Below are 16,443 nucleotides of genomic sequence, written 5' to 3'. Positions count from 1 at the left end.
ATTTTAGGTTGGGGATTGAGTTTAGTGGTAAAGTGTTTACATAGCATGGGTGAGGTTCTAGGTGTAATCCTCAGTACTGTGCGTGCGAGGGTGCACACATGCATGTGCACACACACACACACACACACACACCACAATTTTCATAATATTCAACAGAGGCTATGATCTGCAAAGCTGAAAGACCATATATGGATTAAGAAAAGATATTTGCAATGCAGATAATGAGAAGGATTTGCATGCAGAACATGTAGATGCTAACACAGACCAGAAAGCAAGACTCGTGCTCTAATAGAAAAGCCAGCAGAGCATATTAACAATTCCGAGACATAAAAAGTGAACTGGTTGGCACACACATAGGAAGATATGCTAGCATGACAGAAGGAGGGGTGTGACCGAATACCAATCGCAGATTCCTGTTCACACTCATCTCTTTTGCATTCAGAATGGCCTTGTTTGCGGGATCTTATGTGTCAAGGAGCTGTTAGTGCAGGCCAGACTGAGTGCATGCTAAAATGTCTGATGCGCGAGCTGTCGTGGAAGTGGAACACTTGGGCTGCCTGCTGTGTCCAGTGACTTGGTACACTCACTGCAGGACAAATTTGGCACCAAGTACGAATGCCACTTCCATAGCCCGTAGAGGAGTCATTATGTGCTTCCGTGCCTATGTATAGTAAAGCTCTAGTCCCAGGCTGAGGAAACACGGAAAGTATGTACTATATAGCAACATGGTGGTAGCAACAGAGAACAGAAAGACTTCAGTGTCTACCAACTGGCAAATGAGTGAACACTGTTCAACAGTTAAAATGAACAGGCTATTTTTAGCAGCATTTAAAAAAAAAGGTGAATTTTAAAAACAGGCATTGAGCAGAAAGGTGTGGTTACAGGGTGGTGCTATGTGATAAATTCATTTATTAAGAAATATAAGGTGTGCAAACCAATTTACACATGAAGCCCACTATGTGTCAAAGTGTTCTTCTGGGCACTTCACCCAATAGACAGATCATAAGTAAACAAACGAACAAAAAAAATTTAAATAACAACAAAAAGCCGGGAGAGTAGCTACATACAGGAAGGAGGGAAGAAAGGAGACATGAGGAAAAGTGGAGTCCAGTATCCAGGGGACTTCAGGGATAGTGTGAGATTTTAGTTCTTGAGAGTTGGGAGAACAGTAGTTGAGTGTGTGTGCACGCATATAACCCCAGCACTCAGGAGGACTCGATGCAGTTAGAGGCCAGTTTGATCTGTATAGCAAGTTCTAGGCTAGCCAGGACTGCAACGTGAAACCAAGTCTCAAGCCCAACCAAACACACACAGTAAAGTCAAGTGTAACAGTGTACACCTGTGACCAAAGCACTCAGGAAGTAGAGGCAGGAGAAAGATAACAATTCAAAGTCATCTTTGGTCCCAAAGTGAGTTCAAGGCCAGCCTAGGCTACATGAGACCCTGTCAGAAGAAAGGAAGGGAGGGAGGGAGGGAGGGAGGGAGGGAGGGAGGAAGGGAGGGAGGAAGGAAGGAAGGAAGGAAGGAAGGAAGGAAGGAAGGAAGGAAACCTTCAAACACACCAAAAGGAAATAAGCCAGAATGCAGCAGTAATAGAGTTGTGGGAAGTGTATGTATCTCTTATTCTTGGCATGTTTCCATGCCTGAAGCATCTTGTTACATTTTTAAGGGTGTGAACTGTGCACCATGAACAGTTACCTCAGGAAGGGTGAACCATCAGCTACCTGTGGAAGGAGATGGAAGGAGCAATTCGGAGATGAGAAACATTTGACAGAACACTTAGTGAATTTCTGGGTGCTCAAACCAAGAGAGCACCATTACTTAGTTAGAGTGCCTAGTAAATTGTCTCAAAAGGGCCTGGGCAGAACAGAAGGAGAAATCACTTACCTGCCTGGGGCTGAGATGGGGAACAGTTGTAAGTGGCCATTAGTGATATTTTTAGAATAGTGGAACTCTTCTAAAACTGGCTTGTAGTCCCAATTGCACAACTCTGGACATTTATGAATAGCATCCAATTGTACACTTAAAACTGGGTGGTTCATATAGTTTCAAATTTTACTACAATGTTATTTGAAGAAAAGAATAAAAGTTAAAGTTCATATGATTTGGCCTGGCAATTTTTTTAGCAAAAAGAAAAAAATTCTAGAAGAACATACAGATTGGGAAAGACAGACAGTCACTGTGTTTGGAGATGTTTTTCATTATTACTGAGAAATAATATTCATAAGCCAAGCCCCTGTGGGAGTCGCTGCCAGCTCCTCACTTTCCTTAGCTTGGCTGGAGGTATCTGTGTGCTTCAGGCTGACATGTAAATGCTTTCATCATTGTAACATAAAGAAATCCAGAAGTCATGAAACATGACTAGGCACATTTTTTAAAACAAACACATGCACACAAATGTACATGTACGCGCAGAGACACAGACACAAACACACACACACACACACACACCTATGTAGATATTGTTTTATCTCAAGTAGAACCCTTGCCTGTACTTGCCTGACCTTGAATGACCCAGCTGGACCTTTCTCTTGCTCTGGGCTTCAATTCCAACTCAGTATCCAATTTCTATGGAGCAAGAGAAGAAGGAGAAGCTTGGTGACCAGACTCCTCACAAAGAATTCTTTACAGCATCCATGCCACAGACAGAATGTGTTCCTTTCGTTTGCAAACTAGTCTTTTCTTCAAGTTGAAAGGAGAGATGTCTTTATTGCTTTAATTACCATTACAAGAAGGAAACTTCTTGAGTTGTAATGTAGTCTTTGGGAGAATGGTATATCCCTGTGGACATTGTGGGAAGGTTTGAAAACTGATTGTTAGAAGAGAAACTTAAAACGTATCTGAATTTTTGCTGGACTTGGCTACTTGTAAACAGTACAAAGCGCGCCCTCCTCTTGCTCAAGGGTCCCTATTATCTGGGTGAATGTCCTCAGTTTGAGCTCCTGAAATGAGTACATGTTGAAATACCTAGACACCTATCTCAGCTGAACTTCACCTTCAGCCCTCAGACTCTTACCCAGCAAGTGACTTCCAAGAGAAGAACTGGATTGTTTCTTACCCATTCTGAAGTTTGGGAACAATATCCTTGGCTTCTATTCGAAATTAATCTTATTGTTCAGTGTCTGTATGGATATTTGTTTTGGCCCCAGTCTCAGAGATAACTGCCAACACTTAAATTTTAGCAAATGAATCCTGCTTCCCTTATCATGAGATCAGATAGGCGTTTCAGATTCACTAACAGGTTGTGGGGCTTTTCTGAACATTTTAGCCACTGCCTCCAAATTAATCCCTCATTTTCATCTCAAGAAACAGAAATCCTGCCTGTTTAGGATTCTCCCTTGTATGGTCATTCCACTCTGTCCTCAAATGACACTTACCCCGCACACGCACTCGAGCACATGCACACACACACACACACACACACACACACACACAAAGAGAGAGAGAGGGAGGGAGAGAGAGAGAGAGATGGGCACATACACACAAACACATACAGAGAGAGTGAAAGAGAGACATACAGACAGACAGAGACAGACACACACATATGGATAGAGGAGGGGAGGGAGAGAGAGGAGAGAGGGAGAGACAGACAGACAGACAGACAGACAAAGACAGAGCACATACTGCGTCATGAGTCCTAATGGTAAACTCAGGAGGAACTCCAGAGAGTACCTGCTTGGATACATGGCCATTTTTACTTCCTTGCTTTGGTCCCAACTTTTTTTTCTTATCTTAGGTAATGGGGAGAGTGCCAACAATCTCCATTAATAAGACGGAAGGATGCCACCTGTACCTCAGTGAAGATTCGCTAGACTGTGAGATCGTGAGCGCCAAGTCGTCCGAGATGAATGTCCTGGTCCCTCAGGGTGATGATTATGTAAGTTCCTTCCAAAAGCCTGCCCAGAAAGGGTTTTGTGGCATGTTAGCATTCTCAGAGAGGGGCTCATCAGCCATCTCATGAGTTTCCTTTGAAGACAAGCAGATGAGGGAGGGAGAGAGAGAGGGAGGGAGGGAGGAAAGGAGGGAGGTAGCCAAACATATGCCAAGTAACATAAGAGTCCACTAGGAAGTTGAACAGAAAGGGCTCAAACTCTAGGAGAACCTAGGGTTGGATTCAGGAGCCTCACAATGGGGCCCAGAATCCGGGTTCCTTGTACACACTGTGGGGGTATACATTCATGCCATGACATGTGTGGAGGTCAAAGGAAAACCTTGGGTGTCAGTCCTTGCCTTCCTCCACCGTATTTGAGACAGGGTTTTTTATTTACCTCTGTCCAAGCTTCTGGGGGTTATTCTCTCCTCCCTCCATCTTATCATAGAAAAGCTGAGACTGCAGGCATGGTTTATGTGTGGGTTTTAGGGGATTCAAACTCAGGTCCTCCTGCTTAGACAAGCACCTTTCCCACTGAGCCATCCCCCCGGCCCCAGAATCTTGATTCTTAGCAGGCTCCCAAATGAGTCCTCACACCACTGGCCCATTGAATTCCCCATTTAGAAATACTAGCCCAAGTAATTCAGCCAGAACTCTGTGTCTTTACATACTCTCCCCAGTGAGAGTTTCTAGAAGGTGTCCGCCCAGGTCAGCATTGAGTACGATTGAGTATATCTCCTTCCTTGGATCCTAAATTAGAGCAGATCTGCTTGTCATTATTATGTGAAAACAAACCCATGCGAATCCTAAGTCTAACTGGGCAGGGCAGGAGGAGGCAGCAACAAGAGATCCAGCAAGTTGCTTTCAAGAGAAGGACGGCATCAGCTTGGTAGGTCAATTACCAGCTATCTACAGGTTGCAGTCATCAGACAAACTGATGTCCGTAAGCACAGATTATCCATATCCTTCAGGACTTTCTTTGGCTCTGCCCTCACGTACCACATTTTGCAGCCTAGAATTCCTTATCTGAGTTTAAAGAGAATACTGTGCAAACAATGATCCATGGTGGAGATGCTAATCCAACTCAAGGCAAGCATTCCCTCTTGGGCTCTCAGCCAATCCAGCCAGGCAGCAGCCATAGGTTGAGCCATCCCTGGTCTTTGTAGCTGTTTAAGCAGAACGTCCAGCTGTCTGAGATTTGGATCAGCTGAGATTAACTGGGGGTTTGGACGAGCACCTCAAACTCATTAAGTTAGTCTCTGAGCATGCTATCAGGCATCTGCAATTGTTTAAGATGTCCAAATAGATTCCAGTACAGAGCCCAGACTGAGACCCACTGGCGTAGAAGCAGTGATTCTCAACCTGTGGGTCATGACCCTTATAGGGGTTTTACTGCTGTGAACAGACACCATGACCAAGGCAAGTCTTATAAAGGACAACATTTAATTGAGACTGGATTACAGGTTCAGAGGTTAAGTCCATTATCATCAAGGCAGAAGCATGGCAGCACACAGGCAGGCATGGTGCAGGCAGAGTTGAGAATTCTACATCTTCATCTGAAGACTGCTAATGGAAGAATGGCTTCCAAGCAGCTAGGATGAGGGTCTTAAATCCCACACCCACAGTGACACACCTACTCCAATAAAGATACATCTCCTAATAATGCCACTCCCTGGGCCAAGCATATACAAACCATCACAGGGGTCAAACAACCCTTTCACAGGGGTCATGTATCAGATGTCCTGCATATCAAATATTTACCTTCCAATTTATAACAGTGACAAAATTACAGTTATGAAGTAACAAAAAAAGTAATCTTATGGTTAGGGTCAGCACACTATGAGGAACTGTATCAGAGGGTCACAGCGTTAGAAAGCTTAAGAACCCCTGACTTAAAGAATGAAATATAATTAAAGTCTGACTTTATTTTGCCTTTGCCTCTTTGTGTCAGTGAATGCTCCCTCAAGTAGTTGGGCCTCTACACACACTGTCCAGGAGGAGGTAGGAGGGAGCAATGCAGACCCTGCCTTGGGTGTCGAGATATGGGAATGGACAATAGACATGCTTCATCCTGATGGAAACCAACCTCCCAGAGAAAAGCCATGGATGTATCAGTCTCTTTGTTGATACAGCACCATACTACTGTAGAGGCACTCTTCATGGCTGGACATGGGGCTCAGAGATACATGTCCCTAGCACGCAGTAGGGCTTGGGTTCCATCCTCAACTCCAGGTCTGGAACGTCTCACTTGAGAACAAACACAAAGCTATATTTACACTCAAAGAAGAATATCAGAAGTGATGGCAGATACACGGGTGCATTAGATGACTCAAGAATCGTCCTGTTGTAGGCTGAAGTCTGTGACATACATTTGGAGTCTTAGTCCCTAGGAGGTTAGGGCAGGAGGATCATGAGTTCAAAACCAGCCTGGGCTACATAGCACAAGACCCTAGATCAAAAATAATTTGGTTTTTCTATTGAAGGTTTCCTTCTAGAATTTTCCCCTTATTCCAGTTAGCATCTCAGCAGCCCTGAGCTCAGGAGGCCTCCGGAGGTCGCCTGAGTTTGTCCATGTCTGGTTCTTAAACCCATCCCTAACTTGAGGCCCTGGGTATGTAGCTCAGGTGCAGTGTTTGCCTACCATGAATGATGTCCTGGGTTCTACATTATTAACCTATGGCACGTCCCTGTAATCCCCAAACTCAGAAGGTAGAGGCATAAGGATCAGAGGTTTGAGATCAGCTTCAGTCAAACACAGAGTGAGTTCAAGGTTAGCCTGGAAACTTGAGGTCTATCTCAAAACGCAAGACTGGTTCTTCATAAATACTTCATAATGGTAAAGATGTTGGCAACGTGAAGTCACAGGCCATGCCTGTCTGCCTGTGACTCTGCCCTTCCCATGATACCCTGCCTTACCCCAATCGCATGGAAGCCATCGTCCTTCAGTCCGTCCTCAGAAGGTACCATGTAAATAACTGTCCTTCTCCACTTCTTTCAGAGAGAATTTCCCATTCCTGAGCAGTTCAAGACAATATGGGACGGATCCAAGCTGGTCACCGAACCCGCAGAAATCATGGCTTGACATCCACAAGATACCTTTCCCTGAGTCTCCTCTATTGAGCAGGAGCAAGCAGCTAATAGGAGCTAGATACCACCATAAGCCAGTGTCCATACTATCATAGTACTGTGCCGTGGACAACAGTGTCTTTTCTGGCAGGCTTTTATGGGCATTTTGAAATATTTAACATTTGATCACAATTTGTGTGTGATTTTACTTGTACATAATAACTAGTGAACACAGCAGTTAAAGGGAAAAGAATTGTTCCTATCACGAACACCGTTAACGGGTAAGGAAAAGCCCTGCCTATTTCTTCCTTTCGTTTTAATTGCTAGTTAAAAAAAATAAAGCCTTAGAGAAGCTACATATGTCTTTACCTTTTAGACAACTTTAACATGATGAAATAGTCTTGTGCCCTGAAGAATGAGACTCTATTTTTTAATCTTTACATGTTCATCTTGATCAGTGTGGACATCCTGTCAGCATGAATGCATACTCAACCCATGTTCTTATCAACACATACACATACACACAAGGAGGAAACTTCTAAGGAAATACAATATACCCTTTATAGTTACTGAAAAACAAATCTTAACTCATCTTAAATATCTTTCTGCTGGGTCCCTTTGAAAATTCGTATTTGTCTGCATATCCCTAAGACAAAGGGCGGTGGCGAGGAGGGGTGGGGGTGGAGACTCAGTCCTCAATTTTTGCTTTATAATACCTCATGGCTCTGTTCCAAGAATAGCTCAACCCTTGCTTTCCAGTTTTGAAGCCACCCAGACAATCAAACAATGCCTGCAGGTCTCTAATGCTTATTATTATCATTATTATTATTATTATCATCATCATCAGTATTATTATGTCCCTTTTCCATCATCCAGGCTCTCCGTTGCCAACTAGACTCAGAGACAAACACCCAAGAGCCACAGCCAGACTGTCCATTCTCCAAACAGTGTTTTGGCTCTGGTTGGGTTTTCTAGTCTTGCTAGTATACAGTCTTCCAGGTGAGCAAGGATGTCCTCCCTGTCTTTTCTCTGCACATGGCTGAGAACTCTGCAGCTTTTTGGGTCATGTGTAAGGAAGCGTAGCACTAAGCTTTTGGAGCCAATGAGAGCATCTAGATTGTACCTATGAATGCCTCCCTGGATATCATTCTCAGTTCTTGAGTAGCTTCTATATCTATATAGTATTCACATCACTGATGTTTGTGTATCAAGGTTTTGCTAAAAATGTTCTGTCCTTATGAACTATGTTGTAGCTTTAGTAAGTATAATTTTGAACAGTAAAGTTATACTAAGTAAAAACTAATTGTTTAAATCCTGAGATGAATTCTGGTTTGGTTTTGGTTGGGGAGGATGTTTGTTTGCATTTGCTTTGTTCTGTTTTATCTTTTTTTTTTTTTTTTTGCTTGATTGTTTGTTGATTTGTTTGCTGTTAGTCAGAAATACAAAATGAGACACTATCTAGAAAAAAAAAAATTACAAGGCCAGAGAGATGGCTCAGCAGTTGGAGGTGCATAAGCTGAGCCTGCCAAGCAGAGTTTGATCTCCAGGAACCACATGGTGGAAGGAGAGAATTGACCTACACAAGACATCCTCTTACCTCTATACGCACATCATAAATGCATGTGTCAACGCACACACATGCAAGCACACATACACATACACATACGTTTTAAATTTTTTTTAAACTTTAGAAAACAAAGTCAAAATGGAGCTGGAGACATGGCTCAGGAGTTAAGAGCTTGGCTGTTCTCATAGAGGACCCATGTTCAATTCCATTACTCACCTGGCAGCTCATAACCACGAGTAACTCCAGTTCCAAGGGATCTGGCATCCTCTTGGGCACCTGCATGCACGTGGTGCCCCCGCACACTCGGTCACACACATACACAGAAAGTTATATTTTAAAAGTCAAAATGAAAATCACCATCAGATCATATTACCTATTTGCATTATGAAGGACTTATGTAACCAGGGTATTTTTTTTAATTAAAAATTTATACACGAAGGAAAGAAAGTGGCAGAAAGTCAAATACCAAGGGCTCCCGTGTCTCCTCAGTATTTTAGGATAAAAATGAAACCCCAGAGGCAACCTTCACTGTAAATCCTCTTGTGGATAATACTGCCCGCAGCTCAGTTCAATCCCTTCTGGAAGTCTTCCCTTTCACGTGCCTGTGGGAATCACAGGGAATACATATCATGTATTTTATTTGACCCTTCACTCATTGGAGATGTTTATATCAGCTTCTTAGAAGCAAACCATGACTTTCTCTGACTCGCCCATTTTAAAAGAGGCAGAAGCTGGGATCCAGGGACTTCAGCCCCTCATACAGAGAGAAGCAGCAGGTCGGGTGAAGGCTGCAGCAGCTTGCTCTAACGTCTGTAGTTTCCTTAGTCCAGCATCTCCTTGAAGTACTTGACCAGACTCACATCCTGAGGTTCCTTCCCGGTCATCAGTGAAGTACTAGACACTGCCTTTTTCTGGTTGAACTCCTTTGTGTGTGACAAGTATCTCTGCACCCTCTGCCCACCCGATCTCTACTCCTTTAGTCCCTCGGTGTCCATTTGTCTCCCTTCAGTTCGTTGCCTGCGTGGATGATGCTCAAACCTACCTGTATCTGAACCCATCTCCCCAGTTCTTGATTCTCAGTGCCCATGGATTATTTCCATCTGCTTTTCCCAACTTCTCAGTGTGGCTGGAGTCACACACATTTCCCACACCTAATCTAATTTTCCTCCACTACCTGTCAAGCTTAAGGCCCTTTCGGTCACTTGTTGCTCTGTTTAAATACCTAATAAGAGCAATTGCAAAAGGGATGGCTTTATTTTGGCTTACAGTTTTAAGGGATACAGTCCATCTCAGTAGGGAAGACAGTATGAACAAACATGAGATAGCTTGTAAAATAAATTTAATTATACCTATCCCTGTCTTAGCTTTCAAATGAATGAGACTCAGACTATGATTTATTTATGTAGCTTTGCACAATTACTGGGGGAATTACTCCTAATCTATCTTTCTTTATGGTGAACTGTCTACTTTCCCAGCTGTGCCCCCCAAATGCATCCTGTTTGAGTCTTCCTGGGTTATTTCTGCTCCACCAACCAGTCCTCGGGATCCATTTCACTTGGGCAAATGTTCCTGGTCTATCATATGTAATGAAGACCTCCTCTTCTTTCCTTCTTCCTCTTCCAAGTTCCTTCTCTCTCCTCCTTTCTTCTCATGGTCCCTACCTGCAACCCCCAGCCTGGTCACCCAAGCCCTGCCTACTTCTGTTCTCCCCACTAATTGGCTATCCCAATTTTATTTAACCAATAATTTTAAGTTGGAGAGCGAGGTTTACACAACAAGGGCTGGTGTAGGAGGGAATTCACTGGTCTTGGGGCAGCCACGTCTTGGGGTACAGAATTTAGCATTTGACTACATTAGCAACACCAGACAACCCCCAACAGTAGCTGGGCATATTGCAGAGAGATAGAAACAGGAAGTCGAGCCTGGCTGTCAAATCTGAAGGTCAGTGATCCACATCCCCCTAGCAAGGCTCTACCTCCTAAAAAGATTCTATAACCTTCAAAAGCAGCATCGCCTGCCAGAGTCCAAGTGCTCAAACATATGAATCTGTTGGGGGCATTGTGTGCCAAAGCCACAACAAGCCTCTAGTACTGTCCTTCATAGATTTATAGTTACCCGTGTCCTGTGGTAGGACACATGGATAGGAAGTGAATGAAGATGGAGGAGACCATAGTTCAGTCTTCTTTTTCAGAACAATGGTGCTCATAGCCCAGGCTAAACTGTAACTTACTAGGTAGCTCGTGCTGGACTTGAAACCATCGTAAATCTCCCACCATGGCCTTGGGGATGCAGAAGTTATGGGCATGAGCCATCATGGCTGGCTTGGGGTTCAGTTTTCGACATGTGTTTTCAGAACGTGTGTCTTTGTAGCCTAGAACTGAAAATGTCAGCCAGTAGACATGCAGAGCTGACGTCCTCTCTGACACCAACACCCTAGGAAATTATTTCATGAGCTAAATATTCCAAAAAGTGAATCTCATTAAACATGCTCATTACAAAGAACTTATTTTAAAACGTTGGTACTGTCTGTGCCATCATAGGTACAGAGGCAGTTTTGACAGCCATTTTGAGGGCTTTTATCTCTGCAACAGAGACAGGCTGGTTTTATGTTAGTGCTATTGAGCACATTTCAGTATTTCTGGGTGGAAGGCAGCTGCTGTCTGCTCTGCATGTAGACAAGAAACCAGCTCAAATCACCCCACCAATGTTCACCCCAGTTGCCCCAGATGGCTTTTGTTCCTCTGTTTGTTTAGTAACTTGGCTCAGAATATACAACGAACAAAGGGTAATGTTTGCTGAAAAGAGTTTGTGTTCAGGTTTCGCTCTAGCACAATGTCTGGTCTCATAGTAAAAGATAAGTTTTTGCCTAAAGCTGCAACTTTAGATGTTTGGGGTCTAAGTCCACTTTCTTACTTTTGATACACTGCATTTTAGAAGTAGGGTATAGTGACACATGCCTGGGATTCCAGCACTTGGAAGGTGGAAGAAGGAGAGTCCGGCTTTTATGATCAAGGTCATCTCCAAATAGAGTTCAAGGTTACCCAGGGCTACAGAAGACCAAGTCTCAAAACAACAATCAAACAAAAACATCCTTTAGGATCATTGGTAATCATTTTAAAAGTGATGTCTCATTATGACCCAAAGAACCAGATGAGAGGCACATCCTTATTAAAATCATAATGAAAAGTGTTAGATTCCATTAGCCAACATCACAGAAGGACATCTTTAAAAAATAAAATCAACGGATGCTGAGAGGTAGTTCAGTTGGGAGAGCACTTACCTCCTGGGCATGAAGCCCTGGGATCAAACTACATTAAACAGTAAGGTAGCTGAGCTTAGGAGCAAAGGTCAGGAGGATTAAAAGTTCAAAGCTACCCTTGGCTACTTAGCAAGTTTGTAGCCAGCCTGGGCACTTTTGAGACCTTATCTACGAATGAACGAGTGAATGAATGAATGATAAATAAAGTCAAATGGTAATTCCCTGAGATCAATAATTCATTCTGGCAACTAAACAAAAACCATGTCTTTTAAAAATATTTTTAATGATAACCTTACAAATGGGCTAGTTTTACTAGAAAACCAATAAACCTGCCAGAGAAGTCTGTCTATGAATATAACAGTTGTGGAGAGTTGATCAGGAAGCTCAAGATTTGCAAAGGCCGGTGGCCCTTTCTTGCTCATTGTTCCCATGGGACACAGCCATGTCCACACACAATGAGCAAAGTGCCTTGCCCTGCAAGGCTGACATTAACAACATGTGCCCTCTCCAAGCCTGCCCTACCTGCAGCAGTCCTGCCCCCCTCATTTTGATCAAGTTTCAAAGTTGTGACACAATGCCAGAGTCAGGTGGACGCAGACTATCAGTGCCAGGAACATGACTGCTTTCTGCAATCAAGTTTTAATAAATTAGTCTTCTCTTGCAGAATGTTTAAAGACCTCTCTCAATGGCCTCACTACAAGAAGGGAAGGCATTGTGAGAACTCTTTACAGGAGCCATGGGACAAATGTTTCAGAGAAAGGACCCCAGCACTAAGATGTTGAGGTAGGAAAATGCTGAGGTTGAGGCCAACCTGGGCTACAATGGGAGATCTTGCCTCAAAATACCAGAGAAAGAGAAGTCTGGATAATTAAGAGGGGAAAATGTGTAATCTCTGGAACCCAGAGTGGGAAGGGGGAAAAATCCCTAAACTCCTGAAAGTTGTCCTGTGTACACACACACACACACAAACATAAATAAATGTCAGAAAGGGGAGAAGAAGGGAAAGAGGAAGGCAGGGAGCTTTTGCCGCTATAGATTTTAAAGATGGAATAACTGGGTATATTCTTCCTGGTCTAGGATACACAGACATTCTGATTGAATTCCCAAGCATCTCCAATGATGTCATAAACTTGCACCATTTGCAAACCAAAGCATAAATGTTAGTACTTATTTGATACATTGGACCAGAAGGAAGCTAACCACATATATCTATAGGAAACCATACTTGAAAAGCTAAGTAATCCAAACACCTGCTGAGGCTCTAGGTCAGGGTCAGCTTTTTCTTGAGCTCAGTTCAGCCATACACCGGGATGGAAAGAATAAAGACTAAATGTGGTGGGCACTATGTCTGATGAATGTAAAAAGGAATAAGCTCCCATTGTTGGCAACTAAAGTCTGGTTCAAGGAGTTATCAAAAAGGCTCTCTCACTTGTTAGCATCTGAAATAATTATGCTAGCAATATGGCCTACATTCTGCATGCTGCTTCTACCAACTGGCTAGACATCTATTTTCTCTAATTAAATTAACCTCCTCTAAAGTTCACAAAAGTATGTGTCTATTTTCCTCAAAAAAGATTCAGTGTCTTACAAGAGAGAGACAGTTCCAATAGCTTGTCATCGATTAAGAAGTAGGCTCACAGCTCATTAATCCATTATAGAAGTAAGCACATTTTTGTGTTCATTGGACAGAAGTTGCCATGAAGGTCACAGGACCTGGTTTTCATATGGAAGCTGCCAGAGGTAAGCCTATCCAACCAATGCCAACTTTACAGAAAGATGTAACCCGTTAAAAGAAAATCAGTGCTGGGAGGTGACCCAAGGAATAAACTGCTTACTATGCAAGCATGAGGACCAGAGTTCAACTCCCCTAAACCTACATTTAAGACAAAAATCAGGTTGGATATGATAGCACAGGCCTGTAATCTCTGGGTAAACAAGAAGAGCACAAGCCAGCCAAGCCAGCCAATCATTAGGTTCCACATCAAGTGAGAGAAATGGTCTCAATAATAACACCCCAGAGCACCCAACTGCAACTGGCACATTTATAACACAACCCCAATACCCAAGACTTAGGGAACATCACAGAAGAGATGGGGAGAGTGTAAGATCCAAAGGACCAAGATGTCTGCTGATAAAGTTTCCTGTGTTATAGCAGGGAAGCCGCAATCATGAAGTCTCAACAGTATGGCCATCTAAACAATAGCAGAGTAGTGACACCAGTTGACATGCCAAGGTAGATAGAGAAGACCTTCTGGGCCTAGAGGAAGAACTGCAGATAATTAGTAGCTGATAAGAGAGGGAGCATCAGTTATCTCCAAGATGAGCATATATATGTGATTGTAATAATTAAATATGATATCATAAATTTGAGAGGAAATTGAAAAGCATGGGAGAAGTTGGAAGGGGAGAAGAACAGGTAGAAACTATGTAAATATATTATTCACATATGAAGTTCTCAAACATATTTTAAGTTTTAAAAAGTCCCACTTAGAGCCAAGGACTCCACAGTCTCTTCTTTGTACCTTGACCAGCCATGTAAATCACCATCTACTGCAAGAAGAAACTTCTCTGATGAGGGTTGAGAGATGTACTAATCTATGGGTATAAAGATAACTTAGGGGACAGTTTAATATTATGTCCACTTAGTAAGATAATTGTGCCTCCCTAGAGCCTAGGAACTAGCAAGTTATGATGCTTGACCCAGTTAGCAGTACCAGGTATGAGTACTGTTTTGTGGAGTGGCCTATAAACTTAATCAGAAAGTGTTTGGTTACTCCTAAGATATTTATGCCATTATTTCATTAGAGGTGTGTCTTGTCAAGGTAGTAATCATTATAGCTCATAGGGTTCACAGTTGAGTAAGATTGTTGAATACTATCTGATGATTTAGCATAAATGGAACCTCCTAGCAGTTGAAAAAAAGCTACTCAGTAAGGATGAAGCTTCCAGGTCAGTACCAGATTGACTTCTCTGTTATATGACTCAGTTATGTCTTGTCTCCAGCAATTGGGTCTTTTCAAAAAGTTCTAGGGATAACCAAGAACAATAGGTATAGCTTGTAATGTTTGGGGGTAACTGGGGTCCCACTGAGCAACAATTCAAGAGAGAGATAACCCATAAGTACCACCAAACTTTTTACTTGCAAGCCTGTAATGTCTAGAAAGGCATTGTCCCACACATTTTCCTGCAAGGGTCAAATATTTTTGTGGGAAAGGGACAGAAAGGTTTTGTACCAGACAAAAGTACTAAATGTTTACAGCAAAAAGTCATTTGTTGGACATTAAATGCAAGGTTGTTTTCTGTTCTAGTACATATGGATGCTTGTTCATATTCTCTCTCTGCCCCCCTTAAATTGACTTTTAAAATGTATACAATATATTCTGATCACAGTGTTTCTCCTTTCCTAACGCCTCCCTAGATCTCCCACCTCCTTACCCACCCAACTCTATGTTCTTTCTCTCTCAACACAAAAACAAAACAAACAAAAACCCAAACCAACATGGAGTTTATCTTGTGTTGGCCAACTACTCCAGGTACAGGGCCTGCTGTGAAGGGTAGTTGATAGACCCAATGATGCCCCACTGGAAAATACTGAGTTTCCCTTTCCAAGCAGATCTATTCATTGTGATTAGCTTCTTGGTTAGGAATGGAACTCTAGATTCATGTCCATTTCTCTGTGCTGGGACTTTTGTCTGGCTTGAACTTTTGTCTGGGTGCCTGGTGCCTGCCTCTCTCACACTTTAAAATACTTTTTGGCATCCACAGGCTTGATGGATTAAAGAGTTTGCCATACAAATGTGAAGCCCACAGTTCAGATCCCAGCAGCCACATAAAAGCCAGGTAGGAGTGGTGGCCTGCCTATAATCCCAACATTCTGGAGACAGAGAAAAGGGATCCTGAGGGTAAGATGGCTTCTTAGACCAGCCAACTCCATGAGCTCCAGGTTCAGTAGAAGAAAAAGTAGGGAGTGGCCTAAGAAGGCAACCAATGTCAGCCTCTTGCCTCTATGTGCATGATAGACATTGTGCCCATGTCCATGAGAACACACATAAACACATGCATGTACACCAACCATACAACATACCCCCAAAAATATTTAGGAAGACAAATTTTTAAATTCTAAAACTATTTTAGATGCATACTTTCTAAAACATCAGAAAAGATAAAACAAAGCATATCCTCCGTAGCCTTATAAAAGAGGAAATAAAGCAATTGTTTCTCCAGCTCTAACTCTTTTATAGATTGTCTGGTTTTGGTGGTAGATAAAAACATAAAAATTATATTCAATATGACAGTATATGAGCTCATGTGTAGCCATGGTGGTGAGATTACATGGCTGTTTTTGGGTGTGGTTTCTGATGTTACTAAGAGACAAGATTTCACAGCAAACTTCCTGATCCTCTGGCTCTTAAGATCATTCTGCCCTTTCTGTAAAGTTTCCTGAAACCAAGATAGACACCAGTGGACTTGTTAAAGTGGACGGGGAAAGGCCTACAAGCCCCAACCCTCATACACACACACACACACACACACACACACACACACACACACTAGGCAATTCAGAAAAGCTGGAAAATGGAGAGGTGGCCTTCCTCAGAGAACATGCCAATTAGCTGCATAGTACTGAATGGTCAACCCTGAAAACATACATACAAGCAACATTATACAGAATGAGCAGGT

General features: G+C 42.7%; 1 protein-coding gene across 3 annotated transcripts in view; it reads left to right on the top strand.

Moving 5' to 3' along the window:
* The window catches only part of CAP2 (cyclase associated actin cytoskeleton regulatory protein 2), a 157,970-nt gene extending 149,717 nt beyond the window's left edge, over positions 1-8,253 (top strand). For all 3 annotated transcript variants that reach the window (XM_080915482.1, XM_080915483.1, XM_080915484.1), the window contains 2 exons: positions 3,737-3,877; positions 6,870-8,253. In XM_080915482.1, the coding sequence (XP_080771608.1) occupies positions 3,737-3,877; positions 6,870-6,953 (225 nt within the window). In that variant the 3' untranslated portion in view covers positions 6,954-8,253. The remainder of the gene's footprint in view (positions 1-3,736; positions 3,878-6,869) is intronic.
* Positions 8,254-16,443: the final 8,190 nt, after the last annotated feature.

This window comes from Micromys minutus, assembly GCF_963924665.1.
Source record: "Micromys minutus genome assembly, chromosome: 1".
Classification (NCBI taxonomy): Eukaryota; Metazoa; Chordata; class Mammalia; order Rodentia; family Muridae; genus Micromys; species Micromys minutus.
Note: the sequence above shows the minus strand (reverse complement) of the source record. Positions and strands in the feature narration are given on the sequence as shown.